Source organism: Mustela nivalis, assembly GCF_964662115.1.
Source record: "Mustela nivalis genome assembly, chromosome: 6".
Taxonomy (NCBI): domain Eukaryota; kingdom Metazoa; phylum Chordata; class Mammalia; order Carnivora; family Mustelidae; genus Mustela; species Mustela nivalis.
Genome location: NC_139025.1, coordinates 71,750,313 through 71,776,284, shown reverse-complemented (window position 1 = coordinate 71,776,284; position 25,972 = coordinate 71,750,313). Strand labels below are relative to the sequence as shown.

Below are 25,972 nucleotides of genomic sequence, written 5' to 3'. Positions count from 1 at the left end.
AGAGAACCCACCACAGGGCTCGATCCCAGGACCCTGGGATGATGACCTGAGCCGAAAGTAGAGGCCTAACCCACTGAGCCACCCAGGTGCCCCTGCCCTTTATTTTCTTAATTAGAAATAATTAAACCTTCCCACTCCTCCTCTCTCCCTATTTTTTAAGTCTTTGACCAGTTCTCTAATGAAGCTAGTTGCTCCCACCTGTATTCTCAGAGTACTCTGTGTAAACTTGGCTATGGCACCCATCTCACAAACGTAACTAGTCTTCCTCGGGCCTGACATGGTGCTGTGTATAGGCATAAACAAACATTTTTTGGGGATGAATTTTGGAATCGATCCCCTGGACCAAAGTCCTGTGACTCTGCTATTGGGCTTCTCAGATCTTGATTCTCTTCCACCTCCAATCAAAACCCACTGTCCATGTTTCATTCCCTCTGAGCTGTTACTCTATTGCTTGTTCTGAAGAGTGACTGACACTTGTTTGAGGGAAGCAACGTGGGGTGCTGGGAAGAACACTGCCCCTCTGGTTTCTTGGGATACCAGTACTGAGGTCTCTCTCCATGTCCTGTGGACCCTGGGGGCCTCAATTCACACCCTTCCTCATCAGCGGAAAGTCAAGATGGCTTCCAAGTTCTTCCAGGGCTGAAGTGGAAACCCTCTGTGGGCCAGGGCCTGGTTTGTCTTGTGCTTTGTGTTCCAAAAGCCGAGAATGGTGACTGGTATAGGGCATATTCTTAAATATTTGTCAGGAGAAGGAACTGACAGCTTTGAAGGGTGCATATCGCCTGGGGTTTTATACATGTTACTTTATTTCATTCTCAAAGTGTTTGAGCCAAAATTTTTATGTAGATTTGCATGAATCTGAAACCCACATTCTTCCAAATCGTCCTTGTGGCCTTTAGGCAGCAATGCCATCACGCAAGGATTTGTTCTAATGACGGCTGTGGAAGGCTGCAGGTCAAGAGGTCCTTATTGGTATTGTAGCATATAGGCAATGCTTCTGCCCCTCGCCAACCTTAGGAAATAACGGGAACTGAGAGGGGGTGAGTGAGATGGGGCGAGACAGTGCTGAGGACATCTGATCACTGCGATCTACATGGGGAGCTTGGCCAAAAGGTGGATTTAGGTATATGGCTCCAATCACATGCTAAGCCCGCTCTAAATAAATAAATAAATAGAAGTCCCGATTAGTAGCTTTTCTTGGTTTTTGTGGCATGCATACCATCGCTGAGGCTAAAGTCAAGCCTCAGATGTTGAAGTCACCATGGACTGCAGAGGTAGAAGAGCACAGTCAGTGCTCATGAGACAGGGAGCTGCCCTCGCGCACATTGCTGGCACGAAAAGCGGTGGGTAAGCAGTGCTGTCCCCAGAAGCCACAGGAAGCCCAGTTTCTGCTCAGGCTATGGCAGCTTTGAGAAGCCTTAGCTCTCACTCTGCCTTTTGCAAAGAGGAGACATGGTCTTTGTGCCTCTGATGGACAGTGGCTGTCCCATTACGTTGATGGCCATCTAGTCTGTTGCTAGGCAGGCTCCCTCACAGTGGCCCTGGGCTCCCCTTGGCCACACACCCCAGGTGGCCTTGCCTCAGGCTGGGACAGCTCTCAGAGCAGGCCAGGCAGCGCTACAGGCCTCTTGCTGCCAATTCCTCGGGAAGCAATTCGGGTAGTATTGTCCCGAGAGGAAAGTGTCTGCAGCTCTTCCTTCGCCTCTCGCTACGATATGGACAGTACTTTCCCCCCAAATGCCAGGAAATCATAAAACCAAGGAATCTGCCCTTGGCGCCCTGAGATCAGACCCAGCTAGAAGGCAGCGGGCATCCCTGAGGAGATGGTGGACTGTGGGGGTGGGAAAGGACTGCAAGACAGGGATGTGCCTGCTTCTGGTTGCAAAGGGACCCTGTTCCCCAGGGAGGCGCGGAAACAGGCCTTGTGGCCTGAGATGGGCAGCTCTACAGGAAAGAGCAGGAACACATCTGGAGGAAAGGGGCTTTGTCCTGGCAAAGGACCTTGGAGTTTTTCTCTCAAGCTCTTAACACTTTGCTGAGCACACAATCAATAGTCAAAACTTGCTGAAAGAGAAATGAGACTTTTTTTTTTTTTTTAAGATTTTATTTATTTATTTGACAGAGAGAGAGAGAGATCAATCACAAGTAGGCAGAGAGGCAGGCAGAGAGAGACTGCTGGGCAGAGAGCCCTATGTGGGGCTTGATTCCAGGACCCTGAGATCATGACCTGAGCCGAAGGCAGAGGCTTAACCCATGAGCCATCCAGGCACCCCAAGAAATGAGACTTATTAGTCCCCAGAGTGTTTTCCAATACTAAGGCAAGAAGTAATATGTAGGAGCAGGTACAATTAAGGCATAAAGGAGGATCCATAAAGTCCCCAGGGTTCACGCAAGACACACAGAGGAGGCCTTCTCTCCCTAGCAAGGGTATGAGGTAGGCAGGAGGGGCTGCCTTGTTACACCAAGAGGCCCTATCGCGTAGCCGAGGGAGAGCAGAGTTATGACGTCAGGCCAGGAGGTTTAGAACTTGCTAGCGTAGAGGGTCATAATCCACTTAGGCATACGGAGGAAGCCCGGCAAGTAGGAGGCCAGCCAGCCCAGGCTGGAGCCATGGGAGAGGACGGACCTCAAAGACAAATAGTCTTGTACGGGGCGGCCTGTGGACCACAGGAAGAGGAGGAGGGTTAGATCCTCATTTCCCACTCCTTAGACACCTCCGCCTTGGCTGAAACCCTGAGTGGGATGTGAGGGAAGAAGGAACTGGAAGAGAGTGTGGGAGGAGGAGTGAGCAGGCAACAGAGGATGGGAGGCCTGAGCTCTTACCATCCACATCCTGAAGGCTGTAGCGTTGTGCAAGGTCACAAGATGGCAGCACCTTCCCACTCAGGCTCAGGATATTCGGGTCTGTGAGCACAGATACAGCTGAGGAGGCATGGAAGTGACGCAGTGTGACAAGGTTTGGGCCCAATGGGACAGGGCACCACTGAAACAGGCTGAGGTGCCCAGAATTGTTTCGGTTCCTAGGAAGCTTCTTAGACCTCTGGCTCCTGGTTACACTTCCTGTAAGCTAGTTCCTGAGGTTCCCAAAACCTCAGACTGGGCTGTTTTGGGTCTCCAGAAGCCAGAGAAAAGAAGGGCCTGTTCCTCTACCGCCTCCTGAGCCAGGACTCAGGACTGGATACCAGCTCCCTGCAGATTCTCCAGGTCTGCCCTCCCTCCCTTCCTTCCTTCCTTCCTTCCTTTCTTCTTCTTCTTTTTTTTAGGTTTATTTGAGAGAGAGAGAAAGAGAGAGAGAGCACACAGAAGGAGAGGGAGAAACAGTTTCCCCCTGAGCAGGGAGCCCGATGCTGGCTCAATCCCAGGACCCTGGGATCACAACCAGAGCTGAAGGCAGGCACTTAACCAACTGAGCCTCATAAGTGTCCCATCTCCAGCCCCCTCCTTGTTACCACCTGCCCCAACCTCTTTACCTGTTGCCAGAGCCACCACACATTTGCCACTCATTTCGGTGGTCTCTGCGGAGGAGAAATTAGATCTGAGCTGAAACACAGGGGCAGAGAAGGAAAGGGCTAATCTCCAAGAGAACTGCCCACATTTCTTCCCCACTTTCAGCTCCTATTCCAGGAGACACAGGCCCTCATCACTGCACCTGCAGGACTCAGAATCCCGGAAGGTGCTGGAGCAACTCTTCCCTACATCCAGGTGAAGCCTGGACCCACTGCCTCTCCTAAGTGGAAGCATCTTGGGATGCCAACTATGTCTGGACCACCTAGGCTAGTTCAGTGCAGGGGTCAAGAGCATGGGCTTCAGGGCACGAAGCCTTTCCACTTATGATATGCATGACCTTGAGCAAGTTTCTAACATTTTGGTTTTGCCATCTGGAAAATGGAGATAGTATCTCCCTTACAGGATGAAAGGGCATAACCTGTGTCCAGTGCTCAGCCCTGCTCCTGCCACAGTAGGCACCAGGGGATTGGCTGTTGGTGTTACTGTCTTATCACTGGGGATGGAGAGGCTGAGTCCTCTGCCTCCTCTGCCTCCCTTACCCTCCCCTTGCCTACCTCCTTCAACAGGGGGTCGTCAGTATCGTTGTTTTTCATCACCGCCTCCTTCACTAGTTCTGTCTGCACCAACCCTGGCCACAGAGACACGTAGCTGACCCCATGGCACCGCAGCTCCCGGGCACAGTCCGTAGCCAGCCTGTCGCACTGTAGGACAGAAGGCAGGGTAAGAGCCAGGGCATGGGGCTACATCCCCTTCCTCCCCTGCCTTCCCTGCTTCTGCTGGGGACGCCCAGCCCCCTTACCCTTCCCAGAGCCCTGTCTCAGCTGTCTACCTCCCCGGTGTGCTGCCTATTCTGGCCATGTAGGAGGAGCCCGGGCAGAGGAGCTGGGGTGGAGGAGAGGGCCAGTCGGCCTTACTACTCTGACCACTGGGACTTGTAGCTCCTGAGCTAGAGGTACCGTCACAGTCTGAGGCTTCCCTAATCCCCGTGCTATTGGATCCTCACCGCAGCTTTGCCCACGCCATAGGGGACATTGAAGAGATACTGTAGCCCCCCAAGGGAGGAGATGACCACGATGAGCCCCCGGCCAGCTGGAACCATGAGCCGCGCTCCGTACACCGAGCACAAGTAGTGGCCTCTGGGGGGGGGGGGGGCAAGGAAGGAGAAGGAATAAATGATGTCCACCCCTGGCCTGGCTGCAGTAGCCCTGGCAGCTTCCTCTGCCCTCTAGTGGCTATGACAGCTGACAGAAGGCCACATGGGGCAGCCACGGACCTGGGGAATCGGGGGCTAGGGGCCACTTTCTGAGACGAACACTGGTAAAATGAACCACCAATGGATGAGTGTAGAGAAAAAACTTAGTTTTCCACTTTTCTATGTAGGGAAAACCCAGTGTACACATACTTGGTAACCAGAAAAACATTTCATTTGCATGGAAAACAGGTCCCTCCAAGTGGAAACAAAAAGAGAGAATTATAGTTTCAAAAGGAAAGCCCAATGTAAGATAATACAGAGGAAAGGCACGATCAATGTGTACATGAATGTGTGTGTGGGGGTGGTGAAGACATGTTGCTGGGCTTCAAGAAGCTCACCAAATGGCCTTTATTTTGGAAAATTCATCAGGGCTCAGGGGCCAAGGTCTGGACCTCTCTGCCTTATAGGCTCATAACCCTGACTCAAAAAAGATGAGAGAGAGTGTGGAGGGCCTTTCCCTTTGGAGGGCTAAGCATGTGGGCATTGCCAGTACCAGTCTTTGGGTTTTCTTTTCTTGCCTCTTAGCTGACCACCCCTCCCTGTCCTCATCATCTTTCTTCTACCTTGGAAATCACAACTGGATTCTAATCCTGCTTCCCTGGGATTGCCACTAGTAGCTGTGAGTGTTCCTAAATGCCTTAGTCACAGATTTTCAGATAATCTCTTAGTTACTCCCACAGGTGGCTGATCACGCCCACGGAAAGCAGTTTCCAAAAGGGCACCATCGTTCCAATACTAAAAAAAGAGACACAACTGGTGTATCACGCTAGGGGAACTCTGCTTGCTGTGTTTCATCTCGCTCCCATGCCAGAAGTATGTGTAACTCTGACGTGGGAGTGTCCCTGCCTGTGGATCTGGAGTGAAGATATGGAGGCTAAAACAGCAGGCACTCGCTCTCAATGACTGTCTCTTGATCTAAAACAAAAGAACTTCTTCCTATAAGCATTTTTGTCAAGATCAACTACAGGTTGTGTGCCTGACTGAGGAAAGGAGGCTCCCTTCTGGGCCATGCCTTTGGATGTGCAGAATAAGGCAGGAGAGAGGCCAAGAGAAGTTCAGATGAAATTACTGACAGAAACAAGGTAAAACTCAATGTTCCCAGGTACAGAGCCACCTGGATGGAAATTCTCCAGGGGTATAAAATGAGTGGGACAAGGAGAAGAGATGGGGAGGTCAGAAGGACAAGGAGAGGGCACATAGGGAGAGGTCCAGGCATACCCAGCCCTTGTGGTGGGAGAAAGGGAACACTCACCTGAGTCCAACATTGTTGATATCATCCCAGATGGAGGCAGGGGCTTCCCAGAATGGCTTCTTAATGTTCTTCATAAGTGCCTGGAAGGCACAGGAGATGTGGTGAGTTGGACAATCTGAAGGCAGGAAAGCATGAGGGGCAGGATAATGAAAGGGACGGTGAGTGGGAATGAGCATTCCAGGGTCAGAGGGGGAGGTTAGGAATGTGGAGCTGGAATCTAAGTTTAAAGAGTACTGGGACTCCGGCATAGGCGTTGTTGACCAGCACATCCAGACGCCCTTGCTGTTCCCGATCGACTTGCTCAAACAAGCTTTGCACTTCACTCTCCTGGCTTGAATCACACACCACAGGAACACACTGGCCCCCTCGAGATTGTGCCTGGTGAGGGACAGAGGGGATATGAGTTTATAGTTGCACATGAATGTGTGACATGAGGCAACTCTCTTCAACTTGCCCTCAACAGAGAGGGCAAGAGGAGGAATCAAAGCCAGCACTGAGGGAAGACAATGAGCAATATCTCCCTCTGGTGTCTGTTTGAGGAGCTTCAGGAATGCTAGGTCCTTTTCCTACAGACCCCAAAGTACTGGGATTTCAGGTTTAAAATCTACATTTACTGAGGCCTACCACCGGCAAGGCATTGTACTCTGCTAGTGGAAGGCAAGGCACAAATAAGGCAGGGGGGCTGCTCCTAAGAAAGGAGTATTTCTCTCTCTCTTTTTAAAGATTTTATTTATTTATTTATTTGACAGAGAGAGATCACAAGTAGGCAGAGAAGCAGGGGGCGGGAAGCAGGTTCCCTGCTGAGCAGAGAGCCCAATGTGGGGCTCAATCCCAGGACCCTGGGATCACTACCTGAGCCAAAGGCAGAGGCTTAACCCACTGAGCCACTCAGGTGCCCCGGAGTATTTCTCTTTTTCCTTCTTCTCAGTCATTCCCATCTCTCCGGCTCTGAGCTCCCACCCTTCACCACTCACTTGCAACCTCTACTCAGTCCCCGCTCTCTGACAGTTACCTCACCAGTGCTCCCACCTAGCAACTGAAAAACCAAAACTCTCAGCTATGAACTATTTCTACCTTCTGTTCTATTTTACCTTCCATAAATGTGTCCCAATCCTCCAACTTCACAGGAAGAAAATCACCTTATTCAAGATCAATCCTATTCTCCTGATCCATGCTCTGGGTCCCACCCTCTTACCTCTTTGCTTCCTAACTGCTCGCCCAATCTCCCAGAGCATTCTGTGCCTCTGATTTCCTGCTAAGGCCCTATCTTTTAAAAGTAGAAGTGACATCTCACTAGTCTTGGTTAACCTCAGTGCTTCATGCAATGTCTGGCAAACCAAATATTTACTTAACCGAAATCCAGTAGAAAAGTCAAGTGAAAGTGCACAGCTCAATAAAGTCTTGCCTAAAATAAAGGAAACCACAGGTCCACAACCCTTCAGTTGCAATTCCTAAAGGTCTTAAACAGAAAGTTTCTTCATAAAACTCAGTGGCAAACTTTGACCTGATCTGAAGTTATTTATCGGTTTTATTTATTCTAATTTGAATAAATATCGACACTGTGTTGAGGAATATTATGGCTTCAGGTAAGGGATTAGTGGACAGAGTGATTAATGGGAAGAGCTTCCTCAGTGGTTTCTGCTCCTGTGGTCCCAGGGGAAGCACCCACCTCCTCAGCAGTGGCCCGTAGGGTGTCCATATGGCGGCCAGTGATGTAAACTGTGGCACCTGCTTGGCAGAGTTGCAAGGCGATGCCACGGCCAATACCCCTGGAAGCACCGGTCACCACGCACACTTGGCCTTTCATAGGCGCTGCCATGACTCAGAAGCAAAAGGGGGAAATCTGTGGAAGCGAAGACTTGCTCTAGGGAGGCCTGCAAACTGTGAATGAGCAAGGGTGATCCTGATAGTGGTAGGAGGGAGAGGCAAGGTTAGAATCCTTTGAGCAGAGAGAAGTTTCCGAGCGGGATAACAGTGCAGGGTACAGGGCAAGACTGTTAGTCCTTTCTGGGAGGTGAACGAGTTGGCCTTTGCCGCTAGCTAGGAGCCGTCAAGGCACTATATGACCGCAGGGGCTGAGTAGGACTGTCCAGGGCTAGACACCTACCGGGACTCTGAAAGCGGCTGACAAGGTGGGGTTCTGGCGCAGCTGCCCCACACTCAGGGCCCACGCAGGCTGCTGGGCTATCAGGAGCTCTGGGCTCTGGCCTGGCCCTGTCAGGCCTAGCACGGAGGCGCGGCTTCCAGGTCCGGGGTAAGCGCGAAGCCCAGGGACCCTGAGTCCTAAGTAGTGGGAGCTCGCACTCCTTACCTGCTACTGGTGCGGTCTTGGAGTCTCGGCGCCGTCTGGCTCGCAGAGTCCTTGGTCTTCGAGAACTTCAGTTCCAGCCGCGGAGGTAGGAAGGGGTGACTGAAACCGAGTCACAGTATGAGGCTGGGGAACCAGTTTGCGTTCCTGTCGAGGATCAGCTGGGGGCGTGGAGGAAAGGGTGGGTCTGGGCTGATTCTCAGGAGGGACTGGGCTGGACGAACGGAGGCGGGGCGACCTGGGAGCACGCCCACTGCTGCCGGGGAAGGGGCTGTCGCAGGACTATGACGTATACGCGGCTCCCTGAGCGCGACCGCGTTTCTAAACTCCGTGAGCTCCAGTCCCTGCACGCGCATGGCTGCTTGAGGTCCCCTTTTCGCTGGGAAAGCTTTGGCGGACGGACACTGGCTTTAGCACCCATGGGGCTGGGTCCGCGCTCCCCCAACAAGGCGGGGCGCCGGTTCCCAGCAGGTGGCAAACGAGGGCGCGGGGCCAAGGGATCGGGGCGCCCCCGACCAGGCCGCCAGCGGCCATCCAGTTCGCCTCCGGACGCGAGCTCGGAGCCGGCACTCGATGCGCACTCTCACCTGAGTTCCGAAGCTCTCGGGTATTTCCGCCGGGCGCTGTCCGCGCTGAAAGAAGCTCCCGAGACCGGAGAAGAACGAGGTGGGGAGCAACTGCAGGGTGGGACTAGGAGGGTTTCGTTGGGCATAAATTCCAGGACAGGAAGGGAAATTTTCATGGGTCCCCAGGGCGAAGGGACTTAGTCTCACCTCCCATACCCTCTTAAGCGCTCCCCCCTCTCTCCCTCACTCGGTTAACTGATGGAACATAAACTCTTTTCCTCTCAGTCTCTAAAATATTTCTTTTCTTGTCTATCCAGAACTGATGGTGCACAATGTTTTGAAGGAAGTGGAGGCTCAGGCCCTAGCCTTGGCCACACACAGGACTGGCAGTGAGATTATGCAGGAACTGTTGGGATTCAGTCCCCTGAAACCGCTCTGTCGAGTCTGGGCTGCTTTGCGCTCCAGCTTGCGCTCTGTGGCTTGTCATCGATGCGGGGTGCATGTATTGCAGAGTGCTTTGCTGCAGCTGCCTCGATTGCTGGGGAGCCCGGCACAGGAGGAGGAGGAGGACTTGGAGGAGGAGGAGAATGGCAAGGATGGTCCCTTGGAGACCCTGGAGGAGCTGGTTTTGGGACTAGCCTCTGAAGTGTGTGATGATTTTCCTTTTTACTGTGGAGACATACATGCCAGCTTCGTGGTTAGAACTCTGCTGCAGGTGTTGGGAGGGACTCTTCTGGAGTCTGAGAGAACCAGACACCGTGGCTCTCAGTCACCTGGTAAGTATTACAAGAGAGGAAAGTGGACCTAGAGGAGAGTTTAGGAAGTCCAAAAGGAGAGAGTAAGCAGAGGAGTAATTCCTCATGACTTTGAAGAATTAGCAGAGAAATGAGAACAAAACTTAACAAACCAAAAATTAGTGTGAACAAAGGCCCAGAGGTGAGGCTGCATCTGTGTGTTTGAGGGACAGCTAGTGGAATGGGGTAATTCATTTGGGCAATGGATGTCAATTTCTTTTTAACCACAACTTATGTAATTTTTTTTTAAAACATCACCGAACTGCCTATGTGTATGTATATAGATACTGGACTCAAACCAGAACTTTGAGAAACAATATTATTAATTGATATTTTTCCTCTGGTTTTATTTATTTATTTGATAGAGACGCAGCAAGAGAGGGAACACGAGCAGGGTCAGAGGGAGAGGGAGAAGCAGGCTTCCCGCCAACCAGGGAGCCCATTGCACGGCTCAGTCCTAGGAACCTGGGATCATGACCTGAGTTGAAGGCAGGCAGACACTTAATGACTGAACCACCCAGGCGCCCCTTCTCTGTTTTATTTTATTCTGTTAAGAATTTTATTTTATTCTGGTAAAGATCCACTAAAGTGATTTCATGATGCAGTCATAGGCAGTGCCCTACATTTTAAAAAACTCTGGGAAATAAGGTTAGAGTTTGAAGGAGGCCTGATTTCTGAACAGCTTGAATTCCTGATTGAGAGTTTGGCCTATCTCTTGTGGACCACTGGAGAGCTGGTTGAAATTTAGAAAAATTAAAACAGAAACATGGTCTCAGTTCAGTCATCCAGATGAGAAGACAGATTCATACATATGCTGCATCTCCAAGCCAAATCTTTGATCACCTATGGACTCATTCTCCCTCCTGTTGGTCCTTTTTGATCCCAGAACTGCACAGGTTTTTGTTCTTCTTTCAGATGCACAAAGGGTCCCGGCTCGGGAATGTAAGCCAACTGATTTTGAGGTCCCTGAAACTTTCTTGAATTGCCTTCAGGACCTGAGCTCTTGCTTCCTGAAGGACATTGCTGGTAAGGAGGCTAAGAGAAGGAGGGTCTAGGACCCATTTTTCTGGAGGTGATTGTCATCATGCAAAGCCCTAACTTAGATCAGTCATATTTCTCTTCGAATCTGATCTGGTTTATATCGCAGACTTTGTATAGAGCCTTTATGTCCATAGTCCCTGGTACCTTACTGTTTGAGGTTTGAGATTGTACACGTTGTCTGGATTTTGGAAGAGCTGTTTTGATTATTTCTGCTCTCTCCATAGTATTTATCACTGACAAGATCTCCAGCTTCTGCCTTCAAGTGGCCTTACAAGTCTTACACCGCAAACTGCCCCAGTTTTGTGCTCATGTCTGCAGTGCTGTGATCAGCTATCTGAGTAGCCGCAACCCCTCAGCAGATGGCAGGTATGCTCAGACTGTGTGAAGTGAATGGAGTGACGCGGGTATTTTAGGTGAAGTAGAGTAAGGCTGCCTGATCACCTTCTCCTTGTCCCTAGCCCCCTGCTGCTATTTCTGCGGGATCAGACAAGCTCCAGACTCCTGGAGCAGGTCCTGCTGGTATTGGAGCCCCTGAGGCTCCAGAGCCTCTTTGAAGATCACTTCCAAGGGCAGCTACAGGCCCTGGCTGCACACCCAATTGCCAACTTCCCTTTGCAGCGTTTACTGGATGCTGTTACTACCCCTGAGCTGGTGAGTTGAGAATGGGGCTGGATCTCTTTCTGTACCCTGTTGTTTCTGCTAGTTCTTGTTCATTGGGCTTTATTTTATCGTGTGCCTACCTCGGTGTCTCTGACTGTGTGCTGGCCGTTCCCTTGGAAAGGTTATTCCTGGGGTTTTCTCAGAGCTTAGGACAAAAGTACCTTCTTCCCAGAAAGGATTTGCGTTAGCTTCTCAAGTGCCTGGCAGGAGACTGGCTTAATCCAGATTTGCAGCTTGAGGTTCCATGGTCCATTCAGACCCTGGCTACTTAGCAACAGATCTGTATGAGTGCTGGAGCTGTGGCCACAGCTTCTTTTTGCTTTTGCTGCTTAGCACCAATGCATGCTTGCCTGTGACCTCATGGGTTGGGAGTTGGAATAAGAAGGGCATATTTAATTCCACTATTCTCTTATCTGAGAGGGTGGCTATTTAAAGTACCCCGCTCCCCCCCCAAGTGAGGGGGTACCTCGAAGACTGCACCCTGGTCCTGGACTTTGTGTGACCAAACCAAAACGCTGCTATTGGCAATGTTTATCTAATGTTTTTAGTTTTCAGTAGGATTTCTCTGAATAACTTAGTCCACTGGTACAAAATGCCAAATATTCTTCTTTCTGTGTCTCTCCTCAGCTGTCACCTGTGTTTGAGGAGCTGAGCCCTGCCCTGGAAGCTGTGCTGGCTCAAGGTCACCCAGGGGTGGTCATTGCCCTTGTGGGGGCCTGCCGCAGAGTTGGGGCCCACCAAGCCCAGGTCCTGCAGCTGTTGCTGGAGGTGATGTTACTCCCCACCTGTTTATGCCCTCCATTCAAATTCTTATCTTTGGTGGTTGTATCGCTGGTCTCAGAAGGTCTCATTCCTGAGGAGTTCACAGATATGGAGCAAAATGAAGCCAAACCCATCTCATAGCCATGGCATGAAAATTGTCTCCTAGGACTAAGCAACTTAAAGACTAAATGTTTGTTCAGCCTTGTCATGTGCATAGAGGCTGGGGATACAGCAAGGCAGATGAGATCCTGCCCTTTCCCACAGTTTATACTCCTACGTCTCTTGAATGCTTTCCCCTGTCTACAGAGTCGGGGTTAGGGATGGAGTTGTTCTCAGATTCATCATGTTTTGTCTTCCCCTCTAGGCCTTCCACTGTGCAGAGCCCTCTTCCCGGCAAGTGGCCTGTGTGCCTCTCTTCGCCACTCTGATGGCTTATGAGGTGTACTATGGACTGCTGGAGGAGGAGGGGGCGGTGCCTGCAGAGCACCAGGTGAGGTAGGAGTGGGGCCAAGCCAGTGACTAACTGGGGGCCAGGGTTTAAAAAGTCCTTCACCCTTGTGGTGAGGGTGTTGAGGTCTCTGGCTTCATCCAGGCAGAGATGGCAGTTCAGTGGCTGTCTCCTAATGCCCTCTCTCTATCCTTCCAGGTGGACGTGGCCACAGCCAGGGCCCTGGGGGACGTGACAGTCCTGGGGTCCCTCCTGCTCCAGCATCTGTTGCATTTCTCTAGTCCTGGTATCATACTTCAAAGTCTGTGTGCCTTGACGGGACCACAGCTTCTGACTCTAGCCCAGAGCCCTGCTGGCTCACACGTGCTTGATGCTGTCTTGAGCAGCCCCTCTGTGACACGCAAGCAGCGCCGCCGTGTGCTGAAGACCCTAAAGGTTCTGTGCCCCCACCAGCATCCATTTATGAGAACATGAGCTTGCCCCAGTACTGTCCTTCAGAGTCAGAGAGAGAATATGTAGTTCTCAGATTCTCTTGACTCTACCTGTAGACTTCGGAAACTTCACTTCCCCCTTGCCCTCCCCAGCACACCTTTGTGGACTGCCCTAAGGGGACCTACCTTGCTTGTCTCACTGCAGGGACAATATGTGGCTCTGGCCTGTAGTCGCCATGGCAGCCGTGTACTAGATGCCATCTGGAGTGGAGCAGCTTTGGGAGCCCGGAAGGAAATTGCTACTGAGCTGGGTGAGTACTGGCCCCTTTCTCTGACCTTTCCAAACTTTCTTACTTCAGATAGCTGGGTAGCTAGAGAAGGGACTTAAATTTAGCAAAGACTTTATTTCTAAAGGGTGATGATGGCCATGAGTTCTTAGCAGTTTGCTCTCCTCCCCTTCTCCTCTGTTGATTATGCAGCCCTGTGCACCCATGCCTCCCCTGGCTTCTCTTTAGAGAGTGAGATATTAGTTATCCTGAGACCATCCCAGGGCCTAGGAAACGTGGAGGGGCCTTCACTCAGGGAGAGTCCCTTTGAGCATGGTGGGTGATGGCATGACGATACTGAACACGAGTGGTTCCATTTGCAGGTGAGCAGAACCAGGAGCTGTTGAGAGACCCTTTTGGCCACCATGTGGCTCGAAATGTAGCCCTGACTACTTTCCTGAAGCGCCGAGAGGCTTGGGAACAGCAGCAGGGGGCAGTGGCCAAGCGGAGGCGGGCTTTGAACTCAATACTTGAAGACTGAGGCCTTTGGATATCGGACTGAGTGGTAATGGGGGAGTGGTAAAGGGCATATCTGTCCTGTCCCCTTTGTAGTTTAAGTTGGAGTCAAAAGCCTTTATAATAAATACTTTTTTATATTTTTATTGGAACTGTTTTGTTATTTGGGAAAGAAAGGTATAAAGAAATCAAGGTCTCAGAGGCAGAGAGAGCTGAATTCAGTGCATTGGGAAGCTGAGGGGCAGGAGGAGGTGCAAAGAATCGAGATGTAGCAATGATCAGGGTGGAATCGAAATGCATGCCGATGGGCCTTTGGTCCTTCAGGGTAAGTGGGAGGCCTGAAAGATGGCTAGGAAGGAAAGAGCATTCTTCAGGACAGGGTATAGGCTAGGACGAGAAGGCCTTAACAATGGTATGCCATAACAATGGGCTTAGAAGACAGCGGGGGAAATCAGGTGAGTCATCTCATCTGCACTGTCCTCACATCTCCAAAGCCAATGCTGTCACAGTCCTCACAGTGTGTCTCTTGGAACGAGTCTAGGGGTAGAAAGCTCAGAGCCTCTTCTCAATAGGGATGGAGGCGACCCTGCTGCTGCCAGTGCCACTGCTCTGTCCCTTCTACTACATGGCGGAGGCTGGAGGCAATTCCCAGCAGCATATGGCCTAGGCCTTGCAGCAGTGCAGAGGTCCAACGGAGGAGCTCCCTGAAGGGCAGAGACAAGATGGAGTCAGATGGGTGGGAGGAGGCCATTGAGGGGGAGAGCTAATGGGGTAGGTGAGTGCAGAAGGAATTAGGGGGCTGCAACTGTAGGGGGATGGGGAGACATGACCTGTTGGTCTCTGACCTGAGTACTTTCTTTGGGCCGAGTCCTTGAAAGTCACAGCTCATGGAGTAGAGCCCATAGAATGTGGCTTTGATATTGAGGCTGCCAAAGAGGTCTCGAGGGTTTTGCTTGTATACGTCGAAGGTGATGCGGGCGATGTCCTTGCTGTGCTTGGGCTTCTCCCGGCCCAGGCCATATGACCGCATCCCACTCTGTAGGGCACCTCCATCAGTGCAATGCACCCCCCACACAGGGAGCCACCACTATGCCCCAGCAGCACTGGGTCAGACCCACCCTTGCTTGGACTGTTTGTCCCCTATAAGGGGTCATTGGCAAACTCCTTGCCTCTCCCAGTGCCTCTGCCCAAGATCATGGTTGGGCTAGAGAAGCTAGGAGAAAGCCAGAAAGGACTGGTGGCCAACAACAGCCCCACTGTGGGCTTCTCACCCTGCTGGGGCTCCAGTTCTGCCCATACTCCAGCACCATCAGGCATGTGTCATCCTCTAAAAGCTGGAAGAAGTCTTCACTCTCCACAGCGGTCCCATCCTCCTCCAGCACCAGTGTTAGCATCCCGCTCAGGAGCAGGGCCTCCAATGCCTGCCCGGCCACCGGAAGCAGGAGGGAAAGGGCAGAGCTTAGTCATGCCCTTCCCCCTCCAGCGACCCTGCATCCATTGGTTGGTCCTAGATACTGGCTGATATGCCAACTCTACTTCGGGGAAAACTGCTATCCCTTCAAATGTCTCCCACGCTCAGTGTTCTTGGTGTTGGTGGTGGGCCCTCACTAAGGGTTGACTTCTTTTCCTAATTGTTCCTATGTCATTCTCCACGCCATTGTCTTCTCCTGCTCCTCCCCTCTGAGCCACTCCTACTGGCTTGGAATTGAGAAAGCTCGCTTGCTTCTCTTGAGGTCCATCCTTCGGTCTTATCTCCAGTGTCCTACCTCACTGTCCCGAACCCCTCAGAGAGTCCTCCAGAGCTGTTTTCAATAATAATGACCTTTAACCTTTTTGAGTCTTAGTGTCACACATCTATGTAGCACTTTACATACATTGTCCTCTTTGACTCCTTTCAGTAACTCTCTAGAAGGAAGGTGTATCCTTATTTCCTTTTTGGAGATGAAGAAACTGAAGTTTTGATAGATTGAACAACTTCCTACAGTTTGACATTAGCAAACCAGCCAGTCCTGATGGAATCACAAATCAGTGATTTGTCATACAAATCACTCCACACTGACTTCTGAATGCCCTCCCTTTCTACTCCTTCCTCTACCCCCTGGAAAAGAAATGAATTGATCCAAGTACAGCATTGGTCATTGGGCTGACCCTCTCTCCCCACCCCCTTTTAGTCTCAGAGGGAGGGGCAGCCTTTCTGCTCACTCCAAGTTCTTACTCTTCTTTAGCCCTCTGGCTGCCGCTGCAATACAAACTTCGGGATTTGGCTCACTTACCTTGTCTAGCAGCTCCTGGCGGGTGGCAGCTGTTAGACCTTTCCGTGTGGTCCGCTTGTGATCACAGACTCGGAAAGGTCGCTGGGGTGGTGAAGCTGAAGTCCAGACTTTCCGGCCAAACTCAGAGCCCATACTGGATACCGACCTGGTAGTTGGGAAGAAAGGTCTAGAACGAGGAGTTGGGTGACTGCAGTGGGGATGATTGAGGGTGGGAGAGAGCCAGAAAGGACTGGTGGCCAACACCAGTTAGGGAGGGATCTAGGTTTGGAGATCAGAGCAGCCTAGGGAGAGAGGAAGAGACCATGGAGTGGGGGTGGTGAGTGGTGGTTCCATAGCTGGACAAGCCCGCTGTGGAAAGTGGTGGGGAGGGGAGACGGGAAGGGGTACATGAGTCTCTGAGCCTCCTAGGGGCTGAATGGAATTTGGTTGCCAAGCACTATCCTCAGAATTGGAGGGTAGAGAGGAGGGTTAGAAATCACCTGAGCAGGCCGCTGGGGTTCAGGGCTGAGAGGTACTCCATGGTGGAGGGAAGGAGCAGGAGTGTTGCCTCTCCCAGTGACTTCTGGGCTCCGTGGTTCTTTGCTGTGCTGGGGCTGAAGTGGTGGTGTTTTCTGTTAGATCTCAGCCCCAGTGAGATGGAGGATGAGTCACCCCAGACTCTGGCCTCCCCTGCTAGGCCAGTAATAAGGGCAAAGTCTAAGGGGAGGGAAAGGGGAGGGAGAAAAGAAGGAGGTTCCTGGCGTTCCTCATGGAGGAGGGATTGAGGCCCAGAGTTCCCTGCAAAAGTCACTGAAGCTTGTGTGTGTGTGTGTGTGTGTGTGTGTGTGTGTGTGTGTGTGTGTTGGCAGCGTGTGCTGAGGATAAATGGGAATGATGTAAGAGGACAGGAAATGATCTCTGGTCTTTTTCTTTCTATGGAGAAAATTTCTAGGGATTGTCTGGCTCCCAGCCCTCAGTGGTGTTCTGTGATTTGTGCTGGACTTGCTGCCACCTACTGTGAGAGCCACAAACTGCAGCTTTGTTAGAAAAGGGAGGCCCGGCTGAGGGTGGGATGGTGGGCAGGGCTTGGGCACTGGTGTCCTGGCTCCTTGGGAGCCCCCAGTTCCAGCTGTTGACTGGGCAGGTATCTTCCCCCTTACTTCCATTTTTATCAGTGTGCCAGGTCCGCCTGAATTTTCTGCATTTCCAGGCTTTGCCTGACCTCTTCACCCAGAGAAATTTCTTGTCGGCATGGTTCTACCAATGCACCATTTCTTTTCTTCCTAGCTTGTATCCTGGTGGAACCTGGTAGCAGGGTGTCTTGGAGGTTGTATGTTGTGATTCCTCAAGGAGGTTATAAGCCCCTCCATGAGTCCTCCAGAACTCAGCACCATGACTGGAAGTTGTCACTGATAGCCCAGTGAGAGACCCCGGTGGGGGCTGGGGGAGGACAGGAGCAGGGCCTGAGGTTAGAGATGAGAGGAGTAGGTAGCAAACTGAGGAAAAACGAGGGCTCAGCAGGATCAGAAGTCTGGAAATGGGCCAAGACAGAGCAGCCAGGGGAATGAGTAATCTGGGTCACCTTTTCTGCTAAGTGCAGGCCGGGGAAGGCTGAGAGCATGTAACAGGCGGGCAGCAGGACTGGGACAACTGGGGCCAGAAGTGGGGGAGGAATGAATGCAGAGGCAGGACCCCAACTCAGGACTCAGCAGTGTCCCTACTCACCTACATGATCTGGGAACCTAATCTGTACCCTGCAGCTTATCCTGTTTCCTAGGGAGGCGGACTCTCACACGCCTGGACGTGTTAGTGATGGGAAAGAGGAGAGTGCCGGAGGGGCCCCAGTGAGAGGCCGGAGAAGAGCTCCACCTTGTCCCTCCCCATTCTCATCTCACAGGGCAAACCTGACAGGCGTCGGACAGGAGCAGGCACATCACCCACTGTGGCTGTGGCTTTCAGCTTCCCCAGGCTCCTCATGTGCCCAGGATCCTACTAGCTCCGGACTGAGTAAGTCGATCTGCTCATGCACTTGGGACTTCCCACCACTCACCTTCGCTGAGGTAGAAGGAATGGGGCTGGGCAAAGGAGGGCCCAGCTACAAGGGTGGAGGTGGAGGTAGTGAGAGCCCGGGAATCAGACTGGGAGGTGGGGGGTGGTCAGCAGACTGACAGCAGGGATTTGGGTCCCAAGAAGCAGTGTTTGAACTGGGCCTAGGGTCCACCTGGAGGTAAAGTCAAGGCTCCTAGACGGAAGACAGGGAGGGCGGGGGAGACACAGTCCCTTCTCCTCTGGCAGAAGGAGCCTTTGCCCCACCCCCTCAATGCCTTCTATGGCCCTTTCCGTGCCCACCCCCCCAGGCGTGGAAGAATGCTGGCCTGCTACCGACCCCCAGGGAACGAGACGCTGCTGAGCTGGAAGGCCTCGAGGGTCACGGGCACGGCCCTCCTGCTGCTGGCGGCGCTGCTGGGGCTGCCCGGCAACGGCTTCGTCGTGTGGAGCTTGGTGGGCTGGCGGCCCGCACGGGGGCGACCGCTGGCGGCCACGCTCGTGCTGCACCTGGCGCTGGCCGACGGCGCGGTGCTGCTGCTCACGCCTCTCTTCGTGGCCTTCCTGGCGGGCCAGGCGTGGCCGCTGGGCCAGGCGGGCTGCAAGGCGGTGTACTACGCGTGCGCGCTCAGCATGTACGCCAGCGTGCTGCTCACCAGCCTGCTCAGCCTGCAACGCTGCCTGGCCGTCACCCGGCCGTTCCTGGCGCCCCGGCTGCGCAGCCCAGCCCTGGCCCGCCGCCTGCTCCTGGCCGTCTGGCTGGCCGCGCTGCTGCTCGCCGCGCCGGCCGCCGTCTACCGCCACCTGTGGGGAGACCGCGTGTGCCAGCTGTGTCACCCGTCGCCGGCCCATGCCGCCGCCCACCTGAGCCTGGAGACGCTCACAGCCTTCGTGCTCCCCTTCGGGCTGGTGCTCGGTTGCTACGGCCTGACGCTGGCGCGGCTGCGGGGCGCCCGCTGGGGCGCTGGGCAGCATGGGACTCGGGTGGGCCGGCTGGTCGGCGCCATAGTGCTCGCCTTCGGCTTGCTGTGGGCCCCCTACCATGCCGTCAACCTCATGCAGGTGGCGGCCGCGCTGGCTCCGCCCGGCGGGGCCCTTGCGAGACTGGGCGGGGCGGGCCAGGCGGCTCGAGCCGGGACTACCGCTCTGGCCTTCTTCAGTTCCAGCATCAACCCTGTGCTCTACGTCTTCACCGCCGGGGATCTGCTGCCCCGGGCCGGCCCCCGCTTCCTCACGAGGCTCTTTGAGGGCTCGGGAGAGGCTCGAGGGGGCGGCCACTCTAGGGAGGGGACCATGGAGCTCCGAGCTACCCCTCGGCTTAAAGTGGTGGGGCAGGGCCGGGGCGATGGAGACCCCTGGGACAGAGTGGAAAGGGACAGTCAGGGATGGGATCCTTGACACCAAAGCCCATGACCTGGCCTGCCTCTTCCCTGTCCCCTTCCATCACCCCTCCCCCAGAACTCAAGGAACCACTCTGGAGGGTTTGGGGACCCTTCTCTGGCCACAGTTTGGATCTTTCTGGACAGGCCCAGCTCCCTCCAAACAGAGTGACTGCAAGTGGTGATGGTGTTGCCTGCTTGCAGGTTGTCCTGGGCCCCTGTGCCAAAGCTGCTGACTTGCTGTCAAAAGCTACTGTGAAATAAAGGGGGGGGGGGGCCCGTCACGTGATGGTGTAAGCATGCCCCCACTGGTGGTTCATCATGCCTGACTTGTACCCAAGCCACCTGGTTCTTTGCTGGGTCAGCCCAAGGCTGGGCACTGCCAGCCTTCAGTGGCATCTTGACTTGTCCTCCCCAGCCCAGGTGGCCTAGTTCCCCCAGGCCAACCCATTGAACCACTCTGGAAATAAAGGGAGAAAAAAAGGAAAGCTATGGGTAGTTGAATGACACATGGGGACGGCATCCATTCTCTGGGGTCTGAAAGAGTTGAGGGGAGAAAAACCTGGCTCTGGAAGAAGAAAGACCATCCGTGGGGCTTGGAAGGAAGGTTTTCCCGTCTTGTGGCTAATACAGTGGGGAAGGAGTCCTGGGTGTCATATTTGTCTTCCCCTCTGAATCTGACTCTTCCCCCAAAGGTCGCCTGACTCAAAAAGGACCCCAGGAGCCTACACATGCTCACCCTGGGGACGTTTGGGGCCTGGGGCTGAGCAGGTATGGGGAATGGTGTGGATGGCTGGAGGACAGGAAGAATTTTCAAGGAGGCACCCCCCTCCTTTGTCTCCTTTTTCTCTCTGCTAAATCTTGACTCCCCCAAGAACTCAGCACTCTCTAATACTTCTTGGCCCCCATCTTTGGGAGTCTTTCCATCTCTAGGTCCTGAAGCTATTTTGGATCCAGACGCTTTGGGGTTTGGGGAGGTAGGATAGGATTCATTTTTAGAGGGTGTCCACGTGCACACACATGTGGTCACTAGATTGACCATCTCATCTGGTTAGCCCAAGACTTTCCCAGTTTTAGTGTTGAAAGCCTCTTGTCCCAGTCCCCTCAGTCCCTGGCAAACATCACTGGCTGGTTACCTAAGTGCTGCCTTGGACCGTCACCCCAGGTTCTGCTTTAGTGACTGTTTGTTTACACCACCCAGGCAGAGGCCAAGAAATAGCTAAGGAAATTCAGTCCTCAGGGTCATGCCAGGGCCACCCAAACTGGGGCAGGGTGGAGCTCTGGATTTGGGGGTCAGGAAGTACGCTTAGAAAAACTAGTCTGGGGTGGAGAAAGAAAGGCCATTGAGAGACATGGAGGTGGGGAGTAATGTGGGACAGGAAGCAAAGACAGCCCAGCTTCTATCAGATGGAGCCTCTGGTTGACCCTGGAGCCCTGAGTCAGAACCTCCCCAGACACGGACGGCAGGGGCTTCTTCTGGCTCTCATGTGCAGAGGCAGAGGCTCCCTAACTTCCTCTCTTCCAAAGTCCCCGTCTCACAACTGTGGTCAGAAGGCCCTTCCTCAACCCTGCCTTCCTGCTGCGGTTTCAGCCCATTTCTTTGCATCACATCCTCTGCCTCACAGCTACTGGGTCGGCTCTGCACTGGGCTTTCCTCAAAGCAGAGAAAGTGGGCATGCTGTGAAGGGTAAGGACCTCCATGACCACCATCACAGGCCGCATCTTTCCTGACAAGTGACAGAGTTGGCAGGGAAGCAGGAAGTCTCACAGTCAGATTGAAGGAAAGATGTTTCGGATATTAGCCCCTGCAGGAGAGGTCAAAGCGGGAGACTGCTTTCCCTCCAGGAAGGGAGAAGAGTGACCATTTGGGGGGGCTTTTCTTCCTTGCACATTCCTGGTTTCCCGTCCTGGCAGGGCAGGTATGAGGCATCACTGCCGCTACCTCCTCTCCTTGTGCTCAGCCTCTACTTTTTCTGTGTGTCTAAGGTGGGACCTGACAGCCAACTATGGGAAGGTAGGAAAGAGGTGCTGCTGACCTCTTTGACCAGTGCCCAGATCTTAAATCCAGATTCATGTGGCAGGGAAGCCACATGGGCAAGTGCAAGGCAAGTAGCTGGGGAAGGGGGCAGAAACTGAAATTCTGTGGGATACTAAGGAGATACTTTGGACTTCAGCTTTTGCCAAAGGGAAGGGAGAACTGACTGACCTAGAGCTGAAGCAACCGCTTTAAATGAGGGAACAGGGGCGCCTGGGTGGCTCAGTGGGTTAAGCCACTGCCTTCGGCTCAGGTCATGATCTCAGGGTCCTGGGATCGAGTCCCGCATCGGGCTCTCTGCTCAGCAGGAAGCCTGCTTCCCCCACTCTCTCTCTCTGCCTGCCTCTCTGCTTACTTGTGATCTCTGTCTGTCAAATAAACAAATAAAATCTTTAAAAAAAAAAAAATGAGGGAACAGATGCAGGTGCTGGAGGAGGGCCCTCCCCCTCCAACTTGAACCCAAGCCAAAGACAGGATGCCGTCCTCTTTAAGCCCTGATGTTACCTAAACCCTAACCCATAACTTAGCCACAGGTATAACCTACACTTCCTATTAATCTAAAAATCTACATTATTTACACAATGGTATAAAGATACCCATAGGGGCACCTGGGTGACTCAGTGGGTTAAAACCTCTGCCTTCAGCTCAGGTCATGGTCTCAGGGTCCTGGATCGAGTCCCGCATCAGGCTCTCTGCTCAGCGGGGAGCCTGCTTCCTCCTGCCTGCCTCTCTGACTACTTGTAATCTCTACCAAATAAATAAATAAAATCTTTAATAAATAAATAAATAAAGATAACCATATTCTGGCCTCTCAATCTGAGCCCATTTCCCTTCTTTGGCATCCCTCCCTCCTTCTCCTGTATGACAGTTTAGTACTCTATCCAACTCTCCAGTCTAGACCTGCATCTGAGGCCACACCCCAGCCTACTCACTCCCCTCACTCCTTTCCTCTCACTGCACCTTCCTGGGCTCTTCTCATCTGGTCCCACCCCTGAGGAGTCTTCCTCCCTGCTAGGCTCTTCTGGAACACAAAGACTATTCTCCCCCACCCCAGAGTGAAGGGAGGGCTAGGACTTTCAGCCCCACCCTCAGCATGATGTGTCTTCCCCCTCCTCTGCTTCTTGGTACTTCCTCTCTGGCGGACTTAGACGACAGCAACCAGACCTGGGGCTGGGGACCCTGGAACAGGGGCAGGTCTGGGAATAGACTACACCACTCTGCCCTGGTCTTCAGATTGGCACCAGCTTCCCACCGGTACCCGGCAAAGCCTGGAAGTAAGTATCCTAGGAGTAGGGGAGGTATGAGGCAGGATACAACCGTGAGAGAAGGTGCAAAGGAATTTCCAAAGAAGGCCTGAGCAGTGGTTAAAAGGACGGGGGAGAACTTGTTCTTGTCTTGTAGCCTCAGACTCCTCCCCATCGTTGTTCTTCCTGGTGGGCCCTGGGCAGCTCCGGAGAGAGCTGGTCAGTGACTGGAGGAAGTCAGTGGGACTGAGGGGGCTAAGGGCCTGGCACGTGACAGAGAAATTAGGCTTTTGAGGGGTGCAGCTTTGATAAGGAAAGTCCCCCTCCCCCATGTGGTTCTGGGTCTCGGAAAGGAAGGAGGCAGAAAGGGTATGAAAGTACTGCCGCTGCTGTTGTTTCATATTTTGCAATTGGGTCTGTGGGCAGGAAGGAGCCCCATGATCCAGTTAGAAAACCAGTCTTTGTGCTCTGCCAGGTCCCCTGAAGACAGGTCCACTGATGAAGTGCTGAAGGCAATATATCGCAGAGGTGCATCTGCCAATGCTGATCTTGGAGATGGACTAGAGTACTCAGGCTAGGCGTCAGGAAACGTTGGTCCCCTACCCTCATGCCTGTGTTTACCTTCACTCTCCAGGTCCTCTCAGTGGCCACAGACCCTACATCTTGGGCAGTACCTCTTCACTAGGGGTCATGTTCATCGTTCCGTTGACTATCATCCTACTGTCAGTGGCGCTGGCTGTGGGGCTTCCCGGCAACAGCTTTGTGGTGTGGAGCATCCTGGTAAAGATGCGGAAGCGCTCTGTCACTGCCTTGTTGGTGCTGAACCTGGCCTTGGCAGACTTGGCTGTATTGCTTACCGCCCCCTTTTTCCTCTACTCTGTGGCCCAGGGCGCCTGGGGTTTTGGACTGTTTGGCTGCCGCCTGTTTCACTATACCTGTGGAGTCAGCATGTACGCCAGCGTCCTGCTGATCACGGCTATGAGTCTGGACCGCTCACTGGCAGTCGCCCTCCCCTTCGTGTCCCAAAAGTTTCGTACCAAGGCCGTTGCCTGGTGGGTGCTAGCAAGCATCTGGGTGATGTCCTTTCTGCTGGCCATACCTGTTATCATGTACCGCAACGTGGACTTGAGACAGGACAACCAGACCGGCTGCCTCCTAACGTACTCCAGCAAGCGAGCCAAAGCATTCCATCTGCTCTTTGAGGCCCTCACCGGCTTCCTGCTGCCCTTCCTGGTGGTGGTGGCCAGCTACTCGGACATCAGGCGCCGGCTGCAGGCCCGGCGCTTCCGCCGCAGCCGCCGCACCGGCCGCCTGGTGGTGCTCATCATCCTGGCCTTCGCCGCCTTCTGGCTGCCCTACCACCTGGTGAACCTAGTCGACGCGGGCCGGGTGCTGGCCGGCAGGGGCACTGCGCCCATGGGAGACCCGCTGTTACTGGCGCGCCACGTGTTCATCGCGCTGGCTTTCCTGAGCAGTAGCGTGAACCCCGTGCTGTACGCGTGCGCCGGCGGCGGCCTTCTGCGCTCGGCCGGCGTGGGCTTCGTCGCCAAGCTGTTGGAGGGCACCGGCTCCGAGGCGTCCAGCACCCGCCGCGGGGGCACCCTCGGCCAGACGGTGAGGGGCGCCCCCGCGCCTTCCGAGGCTGCCCCCTCCGGGAGCCTCGCCGACTCCATCGACGCTCTCCAGTGAAACGAACTGAATTAGCCCTGGGGGTTGCTGGTGGTGGTGGTGCTACTGCTGGTAGAAGGACGCTGGCGGTCCTCGTGGCAGAATGTTCCCCACATTGGCCTGACCCAGTTTACCTCGAGGAGGAGGAGGAGCAGTAGGAGTAGAACCGGAGTGGGGTGGAGCGGAAGAGGAGGGAGGGGGCGGGGCGGGGCAGGGCAGGTAAGGGCAAAGTGATAGCCTGGAGCAGCTTTGCGATTAAAACTGGTATCACGTTGGGTCAGCCCTGTGTGGGGCAAGTGCATTAGGGGCAAGAGGGATGCTCCTGGCACTCTTAGCGGAGGGGGTCCTTCTCAACAGGTAAGAGGCACATCCTTTAGTTTCCCGTGATTTTCAGTTCTGTACACAAAGGTACAGAAACCAGAATCCCCTCTCCTCCCCCATTCTGAAGCACTGCAGATCATACTTAGAACAAGACAGGGCTACAGACCCCTGAAGGAGCTGACCAAGGAAGACCACCCATGAGGGCCTATCACTCCAGACTCCTTGAATCAGCGGATGTTCTAAGTACACTTAGCACTGCTGTGGGACTTCTCCCCTGAAGCTTGTGATGGGTATCACTGTTACCATGACTCCAACTTCCTGCTACTCATCTTTGTCCTTTCAGTGTGCAATGTTCTAAGGGACTTTCCTCCATTTTCCAAAGAGGTTTCACTTGAAAACAAACTCATCAGATCTCAGTCCGTGGAATTCTGCACATCAGCTTTCTGCCAGTACCCAAAATACACTCTGATGCCCTCTGTAACCCTGGTCATTCTTAGGAAATTAAGATTCCTGTAAGTGAAAAGAGTTAAGTCTTTCTTTCTGAGGGATGACTGTTGTTTTAGAGAGCCTGAGACTGGTTCTTGTCCAACTGCATTTTAGGAAGATGGTAGAAGAAGTGGCAGCAGTGTACTTTCGTAATCTCTCCTGTAAAGAGCAAGCAACTAGGAGAAAAACCAAGAATCCACGTGTAACAAACCTAGGGTGTCAAGATATAGCTCACAGACTCCAAATATGAGCAAGGAGCAATGAACCAGGGATGCTCCAGCTCCTCTTGCTGAAGGAAGCAAGAGGGTATCTGAGGGACCTGAGAACAAGAGAAGCCCCAAACTGTCTACAGGTCTTGGCTGGAAAGCATGGGTCAATTTGACAATAGGGAGGGACCCAACAGATCATTTCCCAGGCCTCTAGTGCCCATGCTGCCTTGGAAGCACAGAATAGATGCTTATTTAGTGTTTATTGAATGAATAAAGGTCAAATGACATTTTCCTAGCCAATATTTGTGGATGGGAAACAGGAATAGTCAAATCCTTATTTTGAACCATGTGGCTAAAATTCTTTATGCTTCCGAGGTGTACAAAATTCTGGAATCAGGCTGGGAGGCTGAGGCAGTCCTCTTCCTGAGCTTGCGAAGAATTACTCCTTTCTAATACACTCATGATCATTCTTGTGTATGGACACTCAGTTTAGCTTGGGAAGCAGCATCCTGCTGAGAGGCAAGGAGGT

General features: G+C 53.2%; 4 protein-coding genes across 13 annotated transcripts; 2 read left to right on the top strand and 2 right to left on the bottom strand.

The window, feature by feature from the left end:
- Positions 1-2,082: 2,082 nt before the first annotated feature.
- Positions 2,083-8,574, bottom strand: DHRS1 (dehydrogenase/reductase 1). Of its 4 annotated transcripts, none has more exons than XM_082734510.1 (9): positions 8,323-8,574; positions 7,681-7,854; positions 6,246-6,389; positions 6,012-6,091; positions 4,511-4,643; positions 4,062-4,208; positions 3,471-3,540; positions 2,824-2,904; positions 2,083-2,657 (listed from the first exon to the last, which is right to left on the bottom strand). In XM_082734510.1, exons 2-9 carry the CDS (start codon positions 7,828-7,830, stop codon positions 2,521-2,523), a joined length of 942 nt encoding a protein of 313 aa, XP_082590636.1. In that variant the 5' UTR covers positions 7,831-7,854; positions 8,323-8,574; the 3' UTR covers positions 2,083-2,520. The 4 variants fall into 4 exon arrangements, with proteins under 4 accessions (XP_082590636.1, XP_082590634.1, XP_082590635.1 ...); XM_082734508.1 differs by having other exon boundaries at positions 2,824-2,922; positions 8,323-8,559; XM_082734509.1 differs by having other exon boundaries at positions 2,824-2,922; positions 7,681-7,914; positions 8,323-8,502.
- Positions 8,575-8,603: 29 nt separating this feature from the next.
- NOP9 (NOP9 nucleolar protein) lies at positions 8,604-18,028 on the top strand (the record flags this gene model as incomplete). Of its 3 annotated transcripts, XM_082734494.1 has the most annotated exons (11): positions 8,604-8,985; positions 9,203-9,661; positions 10,595-10,705; positions 10,945-11,086; positions 11,179-11,371; positions 12,008-12,148; positions 12,507-12,632; positions 12,789-13,025; positions 13,227-13,332; positions 13,671-13,852; positions 17,953-18,028. In XM_082734494.1, the coding sequence occupies 10 exons, from the start codon at positions 8,604-8,606 to the stop codon at positions 13,826-13,828; spliced, it is 2,055 nt and encodes a 684-aa protein (XP_082590620.1). In that variant the 3' UTR covers positions 13,829-13,852; positions 17,953-18,028. The 3 variants fall into 3 exon arrangements, with proteins under 3 accessions (XP_082590620.1, XP_082590619.1, XP_082590621.1); XM_082734493.1 differs by lacking the exon at positions 17,953-18,028 and having other exon boundaries at positions 13,671-13,949; XM_082734495.1 differs by lacking the exons at positions 12,789-13,025; positions 17,953-18,028 and having other exon boundaries at positions 13,671-13,949.
- Positions 13,932-19,275, bottom strand: CIDEB (cell death inducing DFFA like effector b). Of its 4 annotated transcripts, XM_082734503.1 has the most exons (7): positions 18,986-19,129; positions 18,442-18,905; positions 16,556-16,669; positions 16,077-16,221; positions 15,075-15,224; positions 14,649-14,839; positions 13,932-14,507 (listed from the first exon to the last, which is right to left on the bottom strand). In XM_082734503.1, exons 3-7 carry the CDS (start codon positions 16,594-16,596, stop codon positions 14,369-14,371), a joined length of 666 nt encoding a protein of 221 aa, XP_082590629.1. In that variant the 5' UTR covers positions 16,597-16,669; positions 18,442-18,905; positions 18,986-19,129; the 3' UTR covers positions 13,932-14,368. The 4 variants fall into 4 exon arrangements, with proteins under 4 accessions (XP_082590629.1, XP_082590626.1, XP_082590628.1 ...); XM_082734500.1 differs by having other exon boundaries at positions 18,442-19,225; XM_082734502.1 differs by lacking the exon at positions 18,442-18,905 and having other exon boundaries at positions 18,966-19,161.
- A 3,318-nt stretch (positions 19,276-22,593) lies between these two features.
- Positions 22,594-25,730, top strand: LTB4R (leukotriene B4 receptor). 2 transcript variants are annotated; one of them, XM_082734506.1, is made up of 2 exons: positions 22,594-22,789; positions 23,394-25,730. In XM_082734506.1, the coding sequence occupies exons 1-2, from the start codon at positions 22,609-22,611 to the stop codon at positions 24,446-24,448; spliced, it is 1,236 nt and encodes a 411-aa protein (XP_082590632.1). In that variant the 5' UTR covers positions 22,594-22,608; the 3' UTR covers positions 24,449-25,730. The 2 variants fall into 2 exon arrangements, with proteins under 2 accessions (XP_082590632.1, XP_082590633.1); XM_082734507.1 differs by having other exon boundaries at positions 22,647-22,789; positions 23,235-25,730.
- Positions 25,731-25,972: the final 242 nt, after the last annotated feature.

Coding starts and splice junctions, on each gene's coding strand:
- LTB4R (XM_082734506.1), top strand. CDS start 22,609: ATGATGTGTCTTCCCCCTCCTCTGCTTCTTGGTACTTCCTCTCTGGCG. Junction 22,790..23,393: donor GTACCCGGCAAAGCCTGGAA/GTAAGTATCCTA, acceptor TTCACTCTCCAG/GTCCTCTCAGTGGCCACAGA.
- CIDEB (XM_082734500.1), bottom strand. CDS start 19,145: ATGGTAGGGGGCCCACAGCAAGCCGAAGGCGAGCACTATGGCGCCGAC. Junction 16,222..16,555: donor AACCCCAGCGGCCTGCTCAG/GTGATTTCTAAC, acceptor CCCAACTACCAG/GTCGGTATCCAGTATGGGCT. Junction 14,840..15,074: donor AGAACTGGAGCCCCAGCAGG/GTGAGAAGCCCA, acceptor GGTGCCCTACAG/AGTGGGATGCGGTCATATGG.
- DHRS1 (XM_082734508.1), bottom strand. CDS start 7,830: ATGGCAGCGCCTATGAAAGGCCAAGTGTGCGTGGTGACCGGTGCTTCC. Junction 6,092..6,245: donor ACGCCTATGCCGGAGTCCCA/GTACTCTTTAAA, acceptor TGTGCCTTCCAG/GCACTTATGAAGAACATTAA. Junction 4,209..4,510: donor ATGGCGTGGGCAAAGCTGCG/GTGAGGATCCAA, acceptor TCTGTCCTACAG/TGCGACAGGCTGGCTACGGA.